This window comes from Nicotiana sylvestris, chromosome 1 (genome assembly GCF_000393655.2).
Source record: "Nicotiana sylvestris chromosome 1, ASM39365v2, whole genome shotgun sequence".
In the NCBI taxonomy this organism is placed as follows: domain Eukaryota; kingdom Viridiplantae; phylum Streptophyta; class Magnoliopsida; order Solanales; family Solanaceae; genus Nicotiana; species Nicotiana sylvestris.
The window spans coordinates 172278388-172299207 of record NC_091057.1 but is presented as its reverse complement, the minus strand read 5'-3'; the positions used below and the strand labels follow the sequence as shown (position 1 = coordinate 172299207).

The window sequence follows — 20820 nt, the reverse complement described above, 5'->3', positions numbered from 1 at the left end:
CCATGTGAGAAGGAAACGACTTTATTGATAAGGCGACTAGTAGAGGCTTCGGCTACGCCTAAGCGGGCAATAACTGTAGACGTAGAAGCGGCGTGCCCTTCAGCTGTGGGGACCGCTCCTCCACTAGACGTTGTCGCGGAAGATAGGCCATTGGAGATAATGGAGGTTGCTATGGAAAGGGATATACCAGGGGCAGCCAAGGCTGGCTCTTCGTCTGCTGGTGGCAGAAGAAAAATGGTCATTGTGGAGGATGACGGGTCCGGTTCCGATATCGACCCTGAAGACGTACGGGCTTTCGAGGAGAGATTTACTCGAGTGGAGGTGAGGACCGAAAGGTCCACTCGAAATACTGCCATCCACTTGTGTTTCAACTTGTTGGTCAATTCGGAGTGTTTGTTTCTGGCTTTGGCCCCCTTATGCGCGGAGTCCGAGAATAGGACCTTGCAGACATTGAAGGATGCAAACCTATCGTTAGCCATTTTCGGGATGGCCCTACAAGTAAGTCTTCTCTTAGCATTTCAATTTCTTTTTTCCTCTATGATATTTGCCTTTGCTGACCCTTTTTTGTCTGTTTATCAGACTCTCATCCTAGAGATTGAGAGCACCCTTCGGAAGGAGAAGAGGACGACTCTCTATATAAGATGGAGTCAAAATACAGAGAGTGATGTACTAAACACATGGCCCTGGTTCGCATGCTTGGTGAGGATGCTTTGTTCCCAACTCTCCGTGATGATCTGATGAATAAGAATGAGGAGTTGAAAGAGAAGGATGATGAGCTCAATACATTCCTAAGCCACAACTTGCATAATACGTGCACCAATAAGAAACGGTCCGAACATACTCAAATCATAAAAATGACTCAACTAAGAGAGTTGTACCTCAAACTCACCAGTACTGCCACAACACAAGGCTGAGACCCTCTCTCACATCATAGAAATAGGACATACAAATTTGACCTGCAAGGTCATGTTTCTACACAGCTTTGCTGCAACGCGCGATCCTATCCAATTACTACTCCACATGAAACACCTCAAGTCACTATGCTTGAAATCGACAACCATGCTCAATTGATGTCTGGAGCCAAAGCAAATCGTTACACCCATGGTGAAACAAATAACACACACCACACAAACCTGATAGAACATAACCGGTACGTTATTCACCGAGCAACAGCCAATTACTCATCCCGCTCGACTTCCACTACTACAACTCCTATCGGAGCTAGACGATCCGGTGCCCGGCACCAAATTAATACCGAAATCAACAACCTCGCCCGACGATATGTCTAGCCATATGAAACTCATCTGAAAAGTCCCTCAACACTGGAACTGAATTAATGATAGCAACCTTTGCACTGACATCCATCACGAATGCCCAATTAAGAAAGCAATCCTTCCCAACCGTCCGCTGTTTCTTTGAAATATAAACCACTCTGCTAGAACATAATCCAATGCACTTCATCACTCAACCCGTGGCATTTTCGGTATTTCCCGTAGCGCAATAGTTCAGAATCACTCAACACTAAGACAACCAGTCTGAATTCCGACATCACATCATAAATCTAACATACCAGCAAACAAAGATCCACTCGAGCCTCCAAATCCCGATTGCCGCTAAACGGTGCCGAATCCACACGATCCACCACCACAACCTAGCTTGTACATGAGAACTCCCAGTCTCCAACTCCATATGGCACACAAATCATCATACCTGATTCCAGTTTCCACCGTGCGAATACCTGCACACCTTTAATACCCAATCATCCCACGATAAATACTCTAAAATTTCCATGTTCCATATAAGCAACTCGAATATCAGCAGCCGATCCAGCCTTAAAGTGCCGCAAGACTGTTGAAGTGCCATCAACTTAATCACATTGACCTTTTTCTGAAACATATACCCTCTACAAATCACTATGATTAGAAATACAATTTCCTTAATCATCTGAAGATCATTCACCCTAATCATCTGAAGCTCATTTCTCTAATCACCTAAAGCTGCCCGTACTGCCTAAAAATGTTATGAATTTCCATTCAGAACTGAACTGTAACCTTACACATGCAAATGTCAATACTTCACAACATATCCCATATACCATACCATCCTAAGGTAACATGAGGACTTCACCTCCTTTCCGAACCATGAACGTTTACGTACTTAACTAGTCAAGAACTTCCATTGATCCCATCTAGAAGAAAAGCATGACACATCACATGCTCTGCATGACACACATAGGTCTTGTTCAAATTCTTACAATACCGATACGACGGATGAGATCTGTATAAATTCATAACACCGCCGAATCAACAATTCATTGGGTCTATACTTCTGGCAAGAACTATCACCTCATTCTGAACCAAATAATGGTCTTAGCCCCTTAATTTACTTCATATACTTAGATTGCACTGATCTCGAATTCAATGATCTCGTCTCACCCATTACGAACTACTTAGGTAATAAGCCACCCCAGATATAATCAAAAGCCGCATATGATGCTCCAATATGCCAATAGGCTACCAATTCGAACGGGATAAAAAAAACGAACTCTGGAAGGAATTACCAATCCCACGCACTAATACAGACTTTCCTTAGAAAACAGTAAGCAAGGCATATAAAATAGCATATAGAAAACTATACTCAACATCATACTGTTGCAGCGTGAAACCCGATACAGATAACATACCCATGGCGGCGTGCCACCCGATCCACACATAGATCTCACATACGGAGATGCACATCGAGCCAAATTTGCTCATTACAACAAAATACCAAGTATCGGTCGTAAGCATGCTAAGTGCATAATAATATCTCTGAGGGACATATAGCGTTATAAGCTACAAAACTCAAGCACAACTGAGATGCGATGTACAATCTGAATTTCAAGAGCCAAGATGCTCATATAACGTCATTCCTTCGCGGATTCTCAACACATAGCAATTTCTCAAGCCGTCTCACAACTCACACGGCGCAATGCATCACTACGCGAAATATCTGACAACGAAACATTAACCTAACTACTCATCCATGAAGACCGCGTTACTAAAATGCACACACCTGGCCTGATATAGAGCCATTATTCACAATAAATCTATCCACCGACTTCAAGCTGATTTTGATACCACTGAACTAGTCTGATAACCTTTCAAAGGTCCATAATAACTCCCATTTTTCTCATAACACACAAGAACAACCATCACAATCGGAGTAATCCTCCCCAGTTCACAACCCAATATGCCCAAGTGTCCTCCAGGCATGAATCTTCAATTTAACGACACCATCACAAACTTCATACTTGGTTTACATCTTTAATCAATCAAGTGATCACATGCCATACTTATATAATCTTCCCGTGGGACACACTCCCACAACCTACCACAACAATAGTTGGAGCGTACCTCCAAACCACCGGTCGCACTAACGCTGAAGAGCGATCAAGAATCATTAACCAGGACGCAAAGCCCTTTTTACAAAACATCGATCTTAGGTGACGCTGAAGACAATACCAGCTTACCGTAAACAGCGAAACTTATCTCCTACTCATCCAAGCTCATGACATCTTTGTCAAAAAATTTCCTTCACTCATGCCATTCTTGGCCCAATTTCCACAACCAGAACTGATTCACCAGCATGCATCAAACCAGAACTAACATAGTACATAACTGCACAATCCGCTAACCAATAGCAAGCTCCCCAACTTGGCTCGAAGCTATAGATCAAAACACACTATACTCATAACGCATATACTCCATTGTTGCCTCAACACCATAGTGAGGTTAAACTCAAATCCTCTGTAAGCTTGTGTAAACACATTTCATCTAGTACTTCAACTCTTTGGCAATCTCGCAACAGTTAAACTCACTCTCTTAAGTGAACCAAAATTTCAAACTTCAACACTTACAATTCATTTGCACATGAGATCTTCTGTCATTCACATGAGGATCACACCGCCTCAACACACTTTGCGGGAGATAACCCACCTGTTTTGCCTCAATATAACATTTTTGTATACCTTCCACCTCCATAATCATTATGCAGTCACTTGATCTTCCTGAGTCTGTACTCATACCGCAACATAAAATTTACTTCACTCCCAACTAGGAGTCTTGAAAAGATTCTTCAAACGCCCATAACTCGGGCTATAACTTGAATCAAGATAGACTTCAAGCATCTACTAATTCTTCCATCATTCAACAGTCCTCTTCTCGTCGCTTCCAATTCATATGGATACGCCTCGTAGTACTAACATACTCCTCACATAGCCACAACTGTTATTTCCACTGAAGGGGACACTACCGAACGTATAAGTTCAAAAACACTTGTTTATACAATCAGCACCTCGGCGCTCCAGCCATAGGCAAAGATCCAACCTCAAGTCCTTCAGACTGGCCCACCATAAACTCATAGATATAACACATCGCTCCTTGATCGGGGAATCACAAGCCATCGAGGCACATCTGATACTGAGCGCTCATGCACGCATATGAACGCGTGGAAGGAATTTCAAAAGTTTCCTTTCAAGATGAATCAAGGACGCACGATAAGAATTCAAGAATGTGAAGTTTTCCTAAAGGTTCTACAGCCTCTCGAGGATAAATACAGACGTCTTCATACCAATCCGCGAGACTCTACTAAATCGGCTCATGAATCGCGAGACCAAGTAACCTAGGCTCTAATACCAACTTTGTCACGACCCCAACCCCGGTCATGATGGCGCCCAACACACTGCTAGGCAAGCCCGACCATTCAACAATATTATCCCAAATTCTTATTTAGATTATAGATAAATATCACTGGGAATTTACTAAGTCATTACATTCAGGTATATAATTAATAATAAAATATGCGGAAGTTAAATTAAAATACCACACCATAGCCTAATAGAATCCGGTGTCACGAATATGAGCCTCTAATACAGAATATCCACCTATTACAAGTCTGTCTAGGAAGAATGCCGAATGAAAGATAGAGATAGAGGGGAGAGATCAAGGCTGTGAACACCATGCAACTACCTCGATACTCCCGGATACTGCTGCTCAGCTAAACAAATCTTCACTCAGCCTGTAGTGTACCTGGATCTGCATGCAAGGTGCAAGGAGTAATGTGAGTACTCCGACCCAGTGAGTAATAAACATAAATAAAGGCTGAGAATAAGAAATCGTGGAAAAATACAAAGTAAACTATAACTGGCAGTTTAGAACAACAAATAGTGAAGCAACAAGTCAATTAAATCAGAGTACCAAATACTGAGACAGGTATAACAAATAAAAATAAATGCATGAATGCAATGCAATGCATATGATGGTACTCTCTAGTACCCACTACGGCGTGCAGCCCGGGCCATCCATTTTATTTATCGTCGCCGGCGCTCACTAGGGGTGTGTACAGACTCCGGAGGGGCGCAATATCAAGCCATCTCGTGGCATCAAATCTAGGCCCTCGGCCTCATATCAATATCAGTATAATCACCCAGGCTCTCGGCCTCAATATCAATGTAATCAACCAGGCCCTCGACCTCAATATCAATGTAATCAACCAGGCTCTCGGCCTCAATATCAATATAACACTGCTGCGGCGCGCAGCCCAATCCATGCTCAGTCCAGAAATCATCATAATCCCCTTGGGCATTTGTAAAACAGTAGTTCTCAGCCCGAAATATCATTAAGTTTTCAAATCTTAGAAAGATGGCTGAGTTTGCAAAACAGTATTTAAAACATTGGACTGAGATCAAATGATATGCATGTATGCAAAAATAGTGATGTCAATCCCTGAAGAATTCAAATAATTGGCAAGAAGCCTAAATGTAACAATTAAATCCAAGTAAGGATGATTCTCAATTTAGTTCAAGTAGAAAATACGATAAAAACATCTCTCGAGACGGACCAAGTCACAATTCCCAATGGTGCTCTACCCCACGCCCGTTATCCGGCGTGCAAGTCACCTCAATATAGCGTTACGATGTGAAATTCTGGGGTTTCAAACCCTCAGGACATCATTTACATCAATTACTCACCTCAAACCGGCTATTTCTTTAATTCGCGACGCCTTTGCTCCTCGAATTGGCCTCCACGTGCGACGAATCTGCCCAAAATCACAACGAATATGTCGCATTATGCTAAAGAGACAATACCCTATCGAAAGAAATCGAAAAATATCAAAATTCACGAATTTGACAAAACCCGGGCCCCGGGCACACGTCTTGAAACTTAGAAATTTTTATATCACCGGGTTCCTTATCTCGCCACGAGTCTATACATACAAAAATCTCTCAAATCGGACCACAAATGTCCCCTCAAATCCCAAATTTAGAATTTCAATTTTCAAGCCCTAATTTCTTACAATTTGGCTATATTTTCATGAATTTCAAGGATAATTTTACAATATAATCATATTTTTAACTCATAAAACTTACCTCCAATCAATCTCCTTCGAATCCCTCTTCAATTGCTCCCAAGTAGCTCTCAAAATGCCCAAAAATGGTGAAAGAAATGACTTAGCTCGGGGATGAAATGTCTTTAAATATTCTGCCCAGGCATTGTACCTTCCTCTATGCGATCACAGCCCCAGGCTTGCGATCGCGAAGCACAAGTTTCCGAGGCCTCCAAATTGGCCTATGCGATCGCGACCAGACTAATGCGATCGAAATGAATAAATTCCCGGCCTTACGCGATCGCAGACATGATCCTGCGTTCGCACTGAACAAGAAACATCCAAGCCCCAGGTTCACTTAACACTATGCGACCGCGACTGTAGCCATGCGATCGCGATGCTTCAGTACCCAAATCTATGCGATCGCAAACGTCCCTATGCAATCGCAATGACCAAAATTCCGGCCTCCCATAAATCCTCCTATGCGATCGCAGGGCACCTCCTGCGATCGCAAAGAACAAAATCCTGCAACACTGAACCTGCAATTACTGCATATTTTCTAAGTCCAAAACTCATCCGTTAGCCATCCGAAATCACCCCGAGGCCCCCGAGACCTCAACCAAAAGCACCAACACATCTTAAAACATTATTGAAACTTGCTCCAATCATCAAAACACCTCAAACAATGCCAAATCCATCAAATTACATCGGATTCAAGCCTAAATTTCTTAAAAACTTCCGAAATACGCATTTGTTCAAAAACCCAACCAAAACACCTCCGAATAATCTAAAATTTTGCACACGCATCCAAAATCACCTAATAAAGCTACTGCAACTCTCGGAATTCCATTACCACTATCAGATCAAAATATCACCTATCAACCGAAAATCGCCAAAATACTAACTTCGTCAATTCAAGCCTAATTCTACACCGGACATCTAAAATTACTTTTGATCACACTCCTAAGTCACAAATCATCCCCCAAAGCTAACTGAATCATCAGAATTCAAATTCGATCCCTCTAACACATAAGTTAATGTCCGGTTGACTTTTCCAACTTAAACCTTCTTAAAAAGAGGCTAAGTGTCTCATTTCCTATCAAAACCAATCCGATTTAAATCTAACACCCCGAATACCGATAACGAAACATGAAGAAGCATAAAATGGGGGAAACGTGGTGGTAACTCACGTGACGATGGGTCGAGTCGTCACAATTTTCGAGAAACCTCATCGACTAAGTTCGTAGAGTTTCATTGAACTTTCACACATGTACATGAATGGCTAGCACATCGTTGAAGAGAAATAATTTTTTTCCCCAATTTGAGAACTCAAATCATGGAAACAAAAATCACATATCTCACAAAATCCATGAAAATAAGTTGTTCAACAATCTTCCCTAAATTGGACCAAACCAACAAAAGCTATATAAGTTTCTCTTCTACATAAGGAAGAAGAGATTAAATTTTATTTTAGCTATGGAAAGAAAGATGAGCAAAGGTAGACAAAAGATTCAAATGACCAAAATGTCAAAAGAAAGCAACCTTCTTGTAACCTTCTCAAAACGGCATTCTGGATTTTTCAAAAAAGCTAGTGAACTTTGTAAACTTTGTGGTGTTGAAATAGCCATTATTGTTTTTTCTCCTGGCCATAAAGTTTTTCTCTTTTGGTCATCCTAATGTTGAGTCTATTATCGATCGTTTCCTTACTCGTAATATTCCTAGTAGCACTACTGCAATTCTTCTTCTACAACTTGTCAACTTGTTGAGGCTCATAGAAATGCAAATGTTCGCGAATTGAATAAGCAGCTCATGGAGATTCTTAATCAATTGGAGTTTGAGAAAAAACATGAAGTTGAACTTGTGAAAATTAACAAGGCAAAAATAGGAAAGAATTGGTGGGAAAGGCCACTAAATGAACTTGGACATGCTGAATTGGAACAGTTGAAATTAGGAATGGAAGAACTCAAAAAGAGTGTTACAAAGCAAATGCAGAAAATATTTATTGAGTCATCAAATACTCCTGCATTTTTTCTTGGAGCTTCTTCATCTAATGGAGGCCAAGCTGATGTTAAAAATATCACAGGCCTTGGACTTTCTATGGCCACTCATGGGCACATAATTTTTCCCTGATTAACCGAGTTAATCAAGAAATATTACGATTTTAGGTCAAGAGGTTGATCATATCGAGACTTTATTTTAATTTTTTGTTCTAATATACTATACTCTACTATATTTGAGTAATACTTGAAATGTTTATTTATTGATACTATGCAATTTGTACGACCAGACGTCTAGACAATATGCATATTAATTTAGGCTATTGTCGTGGTTTGGTGTTTTTATCATCCTAAAGTGAACGAACAAAGAAGTTTACAGTGATTTCATTCCAAACTTTTTCTGCATTGAGCTTAGTTTTTCCCTAAAAATATTGCTCCAATAATAATTTTTTTTACCTGTACCAAACATTCAAAGTTGTTGTTGGAGCTTTGTCCCATAAATCTTGAACTTTCTTGTACTTTTTTAAAGGCATTTTTTACTCATTAGGTCACTCAAAATATTTACATGTAATTCTCTATAAAAATTGGGATCTGTAACTCTAAAAAGGAGTCAGGTTTCATTGTATACGGTAAAGGTGACTGACCCATAGTGAATTTTTTTTATATTGTCGATGTATTTAAGTAAAATTCTAATATTTGAACAGTTCGAGGGCAAGAGACCCATATTTAAAGGATTTAAGTTATATGCACCGATACTGCAAAGATTTTCTTGCACTTTTAATGAATTTTAACCTGTGATGATAAGTTAGTGGTTAATTTTACCAGATTATCGATTAATATTTATCAAGAGATTTATTTGTAATTACATTATGTACATAATAAGTGATCTCATTGTCTATACATTTTTAAAATCTTCAACGCATAAAACATCAATTCACATTTAAAATGGTGGTATATGCTAATGACTGTTTTCTTACTTATTTAGTAATTTCGAACTAGTTATATTGATGAATATGGCGAGGTGATCAGGTAGTACATGGCGCGGCTTCAGATTTTCGAGGACATGGCTCTTGATAGGAACATATGGAGGTCGAGCATTAGGGTGGTAGGCTAGGGGGTAGTCGAGATTTATTCCCTCTTTGTACTGGGTAGTCGGATAGAATTTTGTTTAGGTTTGTTAGCGGTCTTTGTTGTATTCACATTGTTGTTTTGCATAGTTTTGTGTTATTGTCCTTTCACTTATTTGCTGTGGTTATTTTCTTTCTGGTATCTTTTGTTGTCACAGGTCTTTTCTCTTATTTCTTTTCTGATATTATTACCTTTCCTGTTGAGCCGAGAGTCTCCTGGAAGCAATATCACTTCATCTTGTTGAGGCTCATCGAACTGCTAGTGTTCGTGAGCTCAATTTGCAGTTAACTCAGATTCTTGCTGAGCTTGAAGTTGAGAAGAAAAGAGGAGAATCATTTGATCAAATGAGGAAAAATAGTCAAAGTCAATATTGGTGGGAAGCTCCAATAAGTAAACTTGGCTTGCATGAACTTGAACAATTAAAGGATTCAACGGAGGTTTTAAAACATAAAGAAAGAGTGCAACATGACCAGTTTAGTTTTAGCTTTTATCCAGATCTAATGAGCTTCTTCTCCTTTTTGGCATTCTTTCTCAGCTTCTTCACCTTGACTTTGACAGTATGAGTCTATTGTTTATATTAGTGTTTGCATAAATAATACAAGTATCCAACAAGTTTATGGTTAAGACTGCTAATTCTTCTTCTTATTTTGGTGTTAATGGTAATGGAATTTTTGACAACTATGATATCAAACCAGATCGAAACGTGGTTGCTTCAAATAATTTTCATAACCATAACTTTGGATGATTCAGTTGGGTTGTATTAATTCTTTTTTGGTCCGGTCATTTTTCGGATCTCGCGCATAACGGGAGCTTAGTGCACCGGGTTGCCTTTTTTTGCCCCTCTTTTTATTAACTAAAGCCAACGAGTACCTCACTAGTTGGTCTTTGCTATATGTTTTTCAAGTTCTCAGTTTGTGTATTGATTGCCTATATATGAGCAACAACATTTGCCCATATAAATAAATATGTTAGTAATTGTTAATATTTTGCAATCCTTTTATCTGCTATTATCATGTTATTAATTACTTCCCAGTGATTATATTTTTGTTAAGAAATCCTGCCTTTATTACAACGAAATTACTGCTCCACACTTGAACTTGTTGTAAGCACAATAAAATTGAGATTGACATAAACCTAGCAATACCTACTAGAAATACAATTGTTCAAAATGCAATCTTTTGCAAATGATTCTGCAACTCCGAATTCTTTCATCACTATTTTTTTTTAATTAATGTAGTAATACTAATTAGTTTTGTCACTAGAACAATTAACTTGTTCATTGACACAAGGAAGAAGATAGTAGAGATTATTAATACAAAAACAACACCTTCTCAAATTTTCTATATATAAAAGATCACGACATGCTACTTCTTTATTAAAATACTCAACTAATCAAGCTTTAAATATGAAAATAATTGCTTCAGAATTGGCCATCTTGTGAAGACCTGTGAAGACCCGGCCCGTCGTCACGTGAGTTACCACCCCGTTTTCCCCATTTTATGCTTCTTCATGTTTCGTTATCAGTATTCAGTGTGTTAGAGTTAAATCGGATTGGTTTTGATAGAAAATGAGACACTTTGTCTCTTTTAAGAAGGTTTAAGTTGGAAAAGTCAACCGGATGTTGACTTATGAGTTAGATGGCTCGGATGTGAATTCAGATAATTCGGTTAGCTTCGGGGGATGATTTTTAACTTAGGAGTGTGATCGGAAGTAATTTTGGAGGTCCGGTGTAGAATTAGGCTTGAATTGGCGAAGTTAGTATTTTGGCGAATTCCGGTTGATAGGTGAGATTTTGATCCGAGAGTTGTTGTAGCTTTGTTAGGTGATTTTGGATATGTGTGCAAAATTTCAGGTTATTCGGACGTGGTTTGGTTGGGTTTTTGATCGAAAGTGTATTTCGGAAGTTTTTAAAAAATTAGGCTTGAATTCGATGAGTTTTGGGTAATTTGATGTTGTTTGAGGTGTTTTTATGATTGGAAGAGGTTTGAATAATGTTATGAATTATGTTGGCATGTTTGGTCGGGGTCCCACGAGGCTCGGATAAGTTTTGGAAGAGTTTTTGGAAGATTTTTGTCGTTTGAGCATAAGCATGTAATGATCCAAAGGTCCATTTTTAGTTCTAGAGATTGAAATTTTATTTCGAGATTTCCAAAATTTAAATAATGAATTATAGGAGTGATCTAGAAAGTTTGGTCTAATTTCATCAAGTCGCGATTGGGTTTTTGACACGAAACATGGGTTAATTGTTTAACGAGCAAAATGGATATCGCACTGAGCAAACGAGCTCCGAATTGAGTTTCGATTGAAGGACTATGTTCGTATCATTATTTGTGACTCATAGGAATAAGAATTCTGAATTCCGAGTTTCGATTTGGGTCTATTTTTACCCATGACTGCCTGTTTTTGGAGATTTTTGGAGGAAATGAAAGAGGGATTCAAGAGGAATTGACTTGAGGTAAGAATCTTGGTCTCAATACTCGATTATATTGTGAAATCATCCTTGAAATTCATGAAAATATAGCCAAATTGTAAGAAATTAGGGCTTGAAATTGAAATTCTAAATTTGGGATTTGAGGGGCCATTTGTATTCCGATTTGAGAGATTTTTGTATGTATAGACTCGTGGAGAGATAAGGAACCCGGTGATGTAAAGATTTCTGAGTTTCAAGACGTGGTCCCGGGGCTCGGGTTTTGCCAAATTCGTGAATTTTGATATTTTTCGAGTGCTTTCGATTGGGTATTGTCTCTTTAGCATTATGTGACATATTCGTTGTGATTTTGGGAAGATTCGACGCACGTGGAGGCCAATTCGAGGGGCAAAGGCGTCGCGGATTAAAGAAATAGCCGGTCTGAGGTGAGTAATGAGTGTAAATGATGTCCTGAGGGTTTGAAACCCCGGATTTGCACATCGTAGTACTATATTGAGGTGAGACACGCACTGGATGATGCACGTGGGGTCTTTTACTACTGGGGATTGTGACTTGGTCCGTCCCGATTGATGATTTTACTGCATATTTTACTGACACTCATTTGTTATCATCATGATTTAGGCTGTTTGTCATATTTGGGCTTCGTGCCAATTATTTGAATCTTTCGGGAATTTTTATCACTATTTCCTCACTGTTTTGACTTGTATTTGAATTCAGTCCCATCGACAATTTTTGTTTTAAAGGCTCATCCACTTTATACAGATTTGAAACTTAAATGATATTTCTAAATGATATGTCGGGCTGAGAACTACTGTTTTACAAATGCCCGAGGGGCTTATGATGATTTCCGGACTGAGTGAGGCCGAGGGCCATATGTGAGGATATGCTGAGTGATATGAGGCCGAGGGCCTGAGTTACTATTTATGCCACGCGGTGGTTTGAGTGATGTGAGGAGGCTTTCAGGCCTCATGAGTGAGGTGAGGAGGCTTTCAGGCCTTATGAGTGATGTGAGAAGGCTTTCAGGCCTTATGTTATTATTGCGCTTGGGCTGTAGGAGCCCCTCCGGAGTCTGCACACCCATAGTGAGCGCGAGTACCCATTGTTTTGAGTGATTGATACTATGCCTGAGGGGCAGATATGAATGATTGTGAGGTAGCCCGAGGGGCTGATACTATACTGAGTGATTGATACTGAGCCCGCGGGGCTGATACTATTCTGAGAGGTAGCCCGAGGGGTTGATACTGTACCGAGTGATTGATATTGTGCCCGAGGGGCAGATTTCTACTTGTTATTTACTGCCAAATTACCTGTTTTACTGGTTTTAAAAGAGATTTCATTGATATTTCACTGAATTACTATTTTAAGTGATTTTACTACTTCTGTATAGAATGTTTTGTGCCTTTACGTGTTTTTCTTACTTTCAGCCATTATTTATATTTATTACTCTGATGGTAAGCAACCTCCACTTCCAACCAAAGAGGTTGTGAGTTCGAGTCTCCCCAAGAGCAAGGTGGGAAGTTGTTGGAGGGAAGGATGTTGGGGGTCTATTTGGAAACAGCCTCTCTACCCCAGGGTAGGGGTAAGGTCTGCGTACACACTACCCTCCCCAGACCCCACTAAGTGGGATTATACTGGGTTGTTGTTGTTGTTGTACTCATTGGGTCGGAGCACTCACATTACTCCCTGCACCGTGTGTGCAGATTCAGGCATAGCAGATTTCCACTCCTGAGAGCTGATCCTTCAAGTCCAGGCGGTGTTTCGGAGACTACGAGGTAGGTGTTGGCGTCTGCAGCCCCCATGACTCCTTTATCATATTATTTCTATGTTATTCGAACTATTGTATCAGATTTCGTATTTAGTGTAGTTGTGTCAGGATTTCTTAGTTGCTCATGACTTGTGACACCTCGGTTAGGGCTGTGTCGGGCTGAGTTTCCGTATTTTATCTATATTTTCCGCTATTTGGTATTATTAAACCATGTTTTACTATAATTGTGCTAAATAACTATTTAAAAGGACGAATTGGGTTAGACTGGCTGGCCTTGTCTTCACGAGAGGCGCCATCACGACCTGGTTCGGGATTTGGGTCGTGACCCGACCCGACCCGTCGTCTCGTGAGTTACCGCCCCGTTTTCCCCATTTCCTATTTCTTTATGCTTCATTATCAGTGTTGGGTGTGAACGAGTTGATTTGGATTGGTTTTAGTAGGAAATGAGACACTTAGTCTCTTTAAGGAAGATTTGTTTTGGAAAAGTCAACCGGACGTTGACTTACGTGTTAGAGGGCTCGGATTTGAAACCCGATAATTCGGTTAACTTCGGGGGATGATTTGTGACTTAGGAGTGATCGGAAGTAATTTTGGAGGTTCGGTGTAGAATTAGGCTTGAATTGGCGAAGTTAGTATTTTGGCGAATTCCGGTTGATAGGTGAGATTTTGATCCGAGAGTCGGAATGGAATTACGAGAGATGTTGTAGCTTTGTTAGGTGATTTGGGATATGCGTGCAAAATTTCAGGTCATTCGGACGTGGTTTGGTCGGGTTTTTGATCGAAAGTGTATTTCGGAAGTTTTTAGAAAATTAGGCTTGAATTCGATGAGTTTTGGGTAATTTGATGTTGTTTGAGGTGTTTTGATGATTGGAAGAGGTTTGAATAATGTTATGAATTATGTTGGCATGTTTGGTCGGGGTCCCATGAGGCTCGGATAAGTTTTGGAAGAGTTTTTGGAAGATTTTTGCCGTTTGAGCATAAGCATGTAATGATCCAAAGGTCCATTTTTAGTTCTAGAGATCGAAATTTTATTTTGAGATTTCCAGAATTTAAATAATGAATTATAGGAGTGATCTGAAAAGTTTGGTCTAATTTTATCAAGTCGCGATTGGGTTTTTGACACGAAACATGAGTTAATTATTTAACGAGCGAAATGGATATCGCACTGAGCAAAACGAGCTCCGAATTGAGTTTCGATTGAAGGACTATGTTCGTATCATTATTTGTGACTCATAGGAACAAGAATCATCAAATTCCGAGTTCGTATGATGGAGTTAGAGCCATTTTAGTGAAAAGAAAAAGTGTTGCATTGTTCACGCGCGGTTACTGTTCACGGTACTGTTCACTGGGTACTATTTCTGCAATTTTTCTCCAAATTTTCCTAAGTCCGAAATCACTCCGAAACACTCCCGAGCCCTCGGGGCTACTAACCAAACATATGCATTAACTCAACAACATCCTATGAATTTAACCGTGCGATCAAATCGCCAAAATAACGTCATATACCATGAATTAAGCTTTAAAATCCAACAATTCTTTCAAATTTCATAAAACATCAAATTTTCCATTTTGAGTCCGAAACACGTCAAATGACGTCCGTTTTCAACCAAACTTTACAGAAAGTGCTTAAACCATACATAAGACCTGTAACGGGCACCGGAACTAAAATACGGACCCGATATAATCACTTTCTAATCAAATTTCATTTCTATTTTCCTTAAATATTTTCAGAAAATAATTTTTACTCAAAATTCATTTATCGGGCCTGGGACCTCGGAATTTGATGATTCTTGTTCCTATGAGTCACAAATAATGATACAAACATAGACCTTCATTCTAAACTCAATTCGGAGCTCGTTTGCTCAGTGCGATATCCATTTCGCTCGTTAAACAATTAACAGATGTTTCGCGTCAAAAACCCAATCGCGACTTGATGAAATTAGACCAAACTTTTCAGATCAGTCCTATAATTCATTATCAAAATTTAGGAAGTCTCGAAATCAAATTTCAATCTCGAGAACTAAAAATGGACATTTGGATCATTACGTGCTTATGCTCAAAACGGCAAAAATCTTCCAAAAACTCTTCCAAAACTTATCCGAGCCTCATGTGACCCCGACCAAACATGCCAACACACCTCATAACATCATTTAAACTTTTCCAATCAACAAAACACCTCAAACAACATCAAAATCATCAATTCACATCGAATTCAAGCCTAAGTTTTCCAAAAACTTCCGAAACACGCATTTGATCAAAAACCCGACCAAATCACCTCCGAATGACATGAAATTTTGCACACACATCCCAAATCACATAATAAAGCTACAGCAACTCTCGGAATTCCATTCCGACCCTTGGATCAAAATCTCACCTATCAACCGGAATTCGCTAAAATACTACTTTCGCCAATTCAAGCCAAATTCCACACCGGACCTCCAAAACCAATTCCGATCGCGCTCCTAAGTCATAAATCACCTAATGGATCTATACAAATCATAAAAATTCTGATCCGAGATCATTTACACATAAGTCAACTTTTGGTCAAACCTTTCAAATTCAAAGCTTTCAACTGAGACTATTCTTCCAAATTCATTCTGATTAACCTGAAACCCAACACCAATGATTTACATAAGTCATAATACACCACATGGGGCAAGTAATGCCCAAGAACTGGCGAGCGAAGTGCAGAATCTCAAAACGACCGGTCGGGTCGTTACATTTGTTATCATCATGATTTAGGATGTTTGCCATATTTGGGCTTCGTGCCAATTGTTTGAATCCTTCGGGACTTTTATCACTATTTCCTCACTGTTTTGACTTGTATTTGAACTCAGTCCTATTGACAATTATTGTTTTACAAACTCAGCCACTTTATACAGATTTGAAACTTAAATGATATTTTTGGGCTGAGAACTACTGTTTTACAAATGCCCAAGGGGCTTATGATGATTTGCGGACTGAGTGAGGCCGAGGGCCATATGTGAGGATATGTTGAGTGATATGAGGCAGAGAGCCTGTGACACTATTTACGCCACGTGGTGGCTTGAGTGATGTAAGGAGGCTTTCAGGCCTCATGAGTGATGTGAGAAGGCTTTCAGGCCTTATGAGTGATGTGAGGAGGCTTTCAGGCCTTATGAGTGATGTGAGAAGGCTTTCAGGCCTTATGTTATTATTGCACTTGGGTTGTATGAGCCCCTCTGGAGTCTGCACACCCACAGTGAGCGTGGGTACCCATTATGCTGAGTGATTGATACTACGCCCGTGGGGCTGATATGAGTGATACTGTTCTGAGAGTGAGCCCGAGGGGCTGATACTGTACTGAGTGACTGATACGGTGTCTGAGGGGCAGATTTCTACTTGTTATTTTGATACTGAGTCCGAGGGGCAAATTTCTACTTGTTAATTACTGCCAAATTACCTGTGTTTACTGGTTTTAAAAGAGATTTCATTGATATTTCACTGAATTACTGTTTTAAGTGATTTTACTACTTCTGTATAGAATGCTTTGTACCTTTACGCGTTTTCTTGCTTTCAGCCATTATTTATATTTATTACACACTGGGTCGGAGTACTCACATTACTCCCTGCACCTTGCGTGCAGATCCAGGTACACCACAGGCTGAGTGAGGATTTGTTTAGCTGAACAGCAGTATCCGGGAGTATTGAGGTAGCTGCATGGCATTCGCAGCCTTGATCTCTCCCCTCTATCTCTATCTTCTATTCCGCATTTTTCCTAGACAAACTTGTAATAGGTGGATATTCTGTATTAGATGCTCATATTCGTGACACCGGATTCTATTGGGCTATGGTGTGGTATTTTAATTGAATTTTCGCAGATTTTTTATTATTTATAAACTTGAAGTAATGACTTAGTAATTCTCTGTGATATTTATCTATAATCTGAATAAGAATTTGGGATATTGTTGTTGAATGGTCGGGCTTGCCTAGCAGTGTGTTGGGCGCCATCATGACCGGGGTTGGGGTCGTGACACATCTCCTGGTTGATTGAATTGGTAAGGAACAATTGAAGAACAATAGTCGATAGCGGCCTGATTCAAGAATTGATCTTCAGCCCCAAATCTAGCAATATTATTATTCAAAGTTGAAGTAGTTGGCACTACTGAAGAACCATTAATCATACTCAATTCATCAGCTCTCATTGCTATTTTCTTCTTCAATTCTTCCAATGCACCCATAAATTCTTCAAGTTCCTCAATTCCCATCTCATCAATTGATTTATTCCACCAAAATACCTCATTATTATTATTATTATTCACAATCTTTGAATTTTCAGTAATCTCCTTTTTTTTCTTCTTAACCTCCAATTCTCTACAAATCTGAGAATAGTATTGATTGTTCTGTTGTACATTGAGTTTATTGACGGTGGATAAGAAGGAGGAGGAGGATTTTCCGGTGAGATAACGGTCGATAACGGCATCAGCATTGAGATGACCGAAAGCGAAAAAACTTTGTCGTTTTAAAGATTGAACAAGAATAGCGATTTCTGCACCGCTTAAGATGCAAAGTTCGCCAGCTTTTTTGAAAAGACCTAAACGCCATTTGGAGAAAGTAACATGCCTGCTGTTTTGGTTGTCTATTGGCTTGATTGCAATTTTTCTCGGTCCTTGAGTTTTCTTCATGGTGTTAATAGTAGTGTTCATGGTAGAAGAAAGAAGAAGATTAATTGGCTTCGTAAATTGAGAACTTGTTGATGTATAATAATTTATAGAAGAGTTGTTTGGTCTGTAAATCAAAAAAAAATTTACCATTCAAGAATCGAAAAAAATTTAGTTACTCGTTTTAGTTGTAGTTGTAGGAACAGGATTGGGTTTTAATTTGGAAAGTACTGTAATATGGAACGCTGTTCTAGGAAAATTTAAAAAACAAACGGAAACTTTTTCGTAACTTTGTTACTTATTGGAAAAGTAGAATCTTTAAATATATAAATATACTTCCCATAATTTTTGTTACTAATTGGAAAACTAGAATCTTTAATAGGAAAAGAGAATAAGAAAAAATATTTATAGTACTTGAGGGGCACGCATCATCGTTGGAATTTCTCGTAAGTGGGAATTTTTTAGATTTAATTAGATATGAAAGCAAAATACCCAAACAAACAAAAACAATACATAGGAGGACTGTGCCCCAAACCCAAAGGTCCCAAACCCTATATATGAGAACTTCTACCCAAGCATAGGACATAGGAGGCTCCCTTGGCGCACTCCAGACCAGATTTTCAAAGGTTCATACTGAGAAGCTTGTGCAAGGATGGGTGGTGTACGCTAGAGGTGGCAAACGGGCGGGTCTAGTCGAATATGGGACGTGTCGAAAACGGATAGTAAAAAAATTGATAAATTATTCGATCCGACCCATATTTAATACTGATAAAAAACGAGTTAACCATATTATCCATGACTTCATAAATATGATCGCTTTTGGGAGAATTTCTAGTTTTTCTCAAACTTGAGAAACTGCAAGTTAAAGTCTTACAAATGTAATAGTTAAACCTATTGGTTATCCATTTTCTAAATAGATGGTTGACTATTTTTTTTGATTCATTTTGCCACCACTAGTGTACGTAGTAAGACCGTGATCAATAAGTCATCTCAACAGGTAAATAGTGGTGGAGCCACCTTGTTTGACCAAAAAGTATAGTACTATTTGTTAAACTAATTAAAAGATAACTGAGGTGAAAGGTGAATCATAGTCAAACATAATAATTCTTAGATCTAGCTAAGTGTTGAAGTGATACCGTTTACTTAATGCCCATAATCGAATACTAAATCATTAAATGCATGCCTTGGGGAATAAACGAAGAATGAATGATGAGCAATAAATATGGAAAGTGGCAACAAATGTAAATAGAAAGAACAATTCGCCCAAATATCGGCCGATGTGGAAGATTCTTCCTCCTGATAACGGAATATGGCAGTGAATAAGAATATGAGCAATGCTTTCTTGGATCGTGTGAGTGGAGAGAAAGAATAATCGATAAAATCAATCACTATGGAAAGGTATATTTTATTCTCTCTCAAGAGTCAACTTCTTACAACAATATTTTGAGAATCAATCTCATGTGTCCTTTTTCTTTTCCCTCTCTTTCTATTTATATGAGATATTCCCTAAAAACCCTAAAAAGTACAACAAGGAGAATATTCAGGAGAATATTCCTGTCACTAGTTCCAAGACTACACTAGCCGTTATTCCTACTCTTCGCTACTCGACCTCAGCCTTTACGGCTTACTCAGCGACTGCTCGTTGTTGGGCTTTGGTCGACCTCGGCTTATCCGCCCAAATCAAAATACAGTCTTCTCACTTAACGATCGGCCCCGATGAGCGGATCTTTTCAGTCGACGATTTGTGAAAAAACATTTTAGCGTGGTGATCGAGTAGAGGCGTCCATAGCAGAAATAATAATGTGTCGCTCTGAGATTCGTGGGTCATGGGGTTGGTGCAGGATGACGTCACGTCGCATGCGCCATCATTGCGCATATTCCCGATGCGTTCCCTCGTTCCTCGAGTCCCTGTCATTTCGATTCTAGGGCCATTAACGGTTGCCTGCATCAATCCGAACGCCTCTGAGGTCTATAGGGCTGGCCGGCTGCAAAGTTCTATTCGTCATCTACTGCACCTCTTCGGATCGAGCTTCCATAAGGTCACGATGATTCACATCCGCCACCACGGAAAAAAATGGTTGGTGGCGGGGATGGATGATAGGATGAACCATTGGTTTTTGGCTCATTACTTCTTCATCAAAACCGAGCATGTAGTGGCGAACCCTAGCAAATTTCCTAAACAATGGAATATTTCTCGTAAGTGTCATCATTTGGAGTACGTTCTTTCCCTCATCTTCGTGTTTTGTGATTTGTTACGTTGTTTTTCTTTTTGTAGCTGAGAAGTACCCCCCTTCTTTAGTCGTCGTTATCAGTGACTGGGTGACTCGCGTCTTGCCTCACACCGTAGGGATCCATGACTAGGTGTCCTTCAATAAGAGGCTCGGGCTTAAGCCTTCGACCGGTAAGTCAGGTTTTTCTCTCATAACTACTTCGCTCTTTGTTGTAGTGTGATTCTTTCTGTCGCTTATGCTTTTCTATTGATGCCAAGTTGGAGAACTTCTTAGAAGGCAAAGTCTC

At 39.5% G+C, this 20820-nt stretch overlaps 1 protein-coding gene and 1 pseudogene across 1 annotated transcript; one reads left to right on the top strand and one right to left on the bottom strand.

Moving 5' to 3' along the window:
* The first annotated feature begins 6 nt into the window (after positions 1-6).
* On the top strand, positions 7-10135 carry LOC104213453 (agamous-like MADS-box protein AGL62; annotated as a pseudogene).
* Positions 10136-17652: 7517 nt separating this feature from the next.
* On the bottom strand, positions 17653-18327 carry LOC104213460 (agamous-like MADS-box protein AGL62). The gene has a single exon (XM_009762964.2). It carries the CDS (start codon positions 18325-18327, stop codon positions 17653-17655), a length of 675 nt encoding a protein of 224 aa, XP_009761266.2.
* Between the last annotated feature and the right edge of the window lie 2493 nt (positions 18328-20820).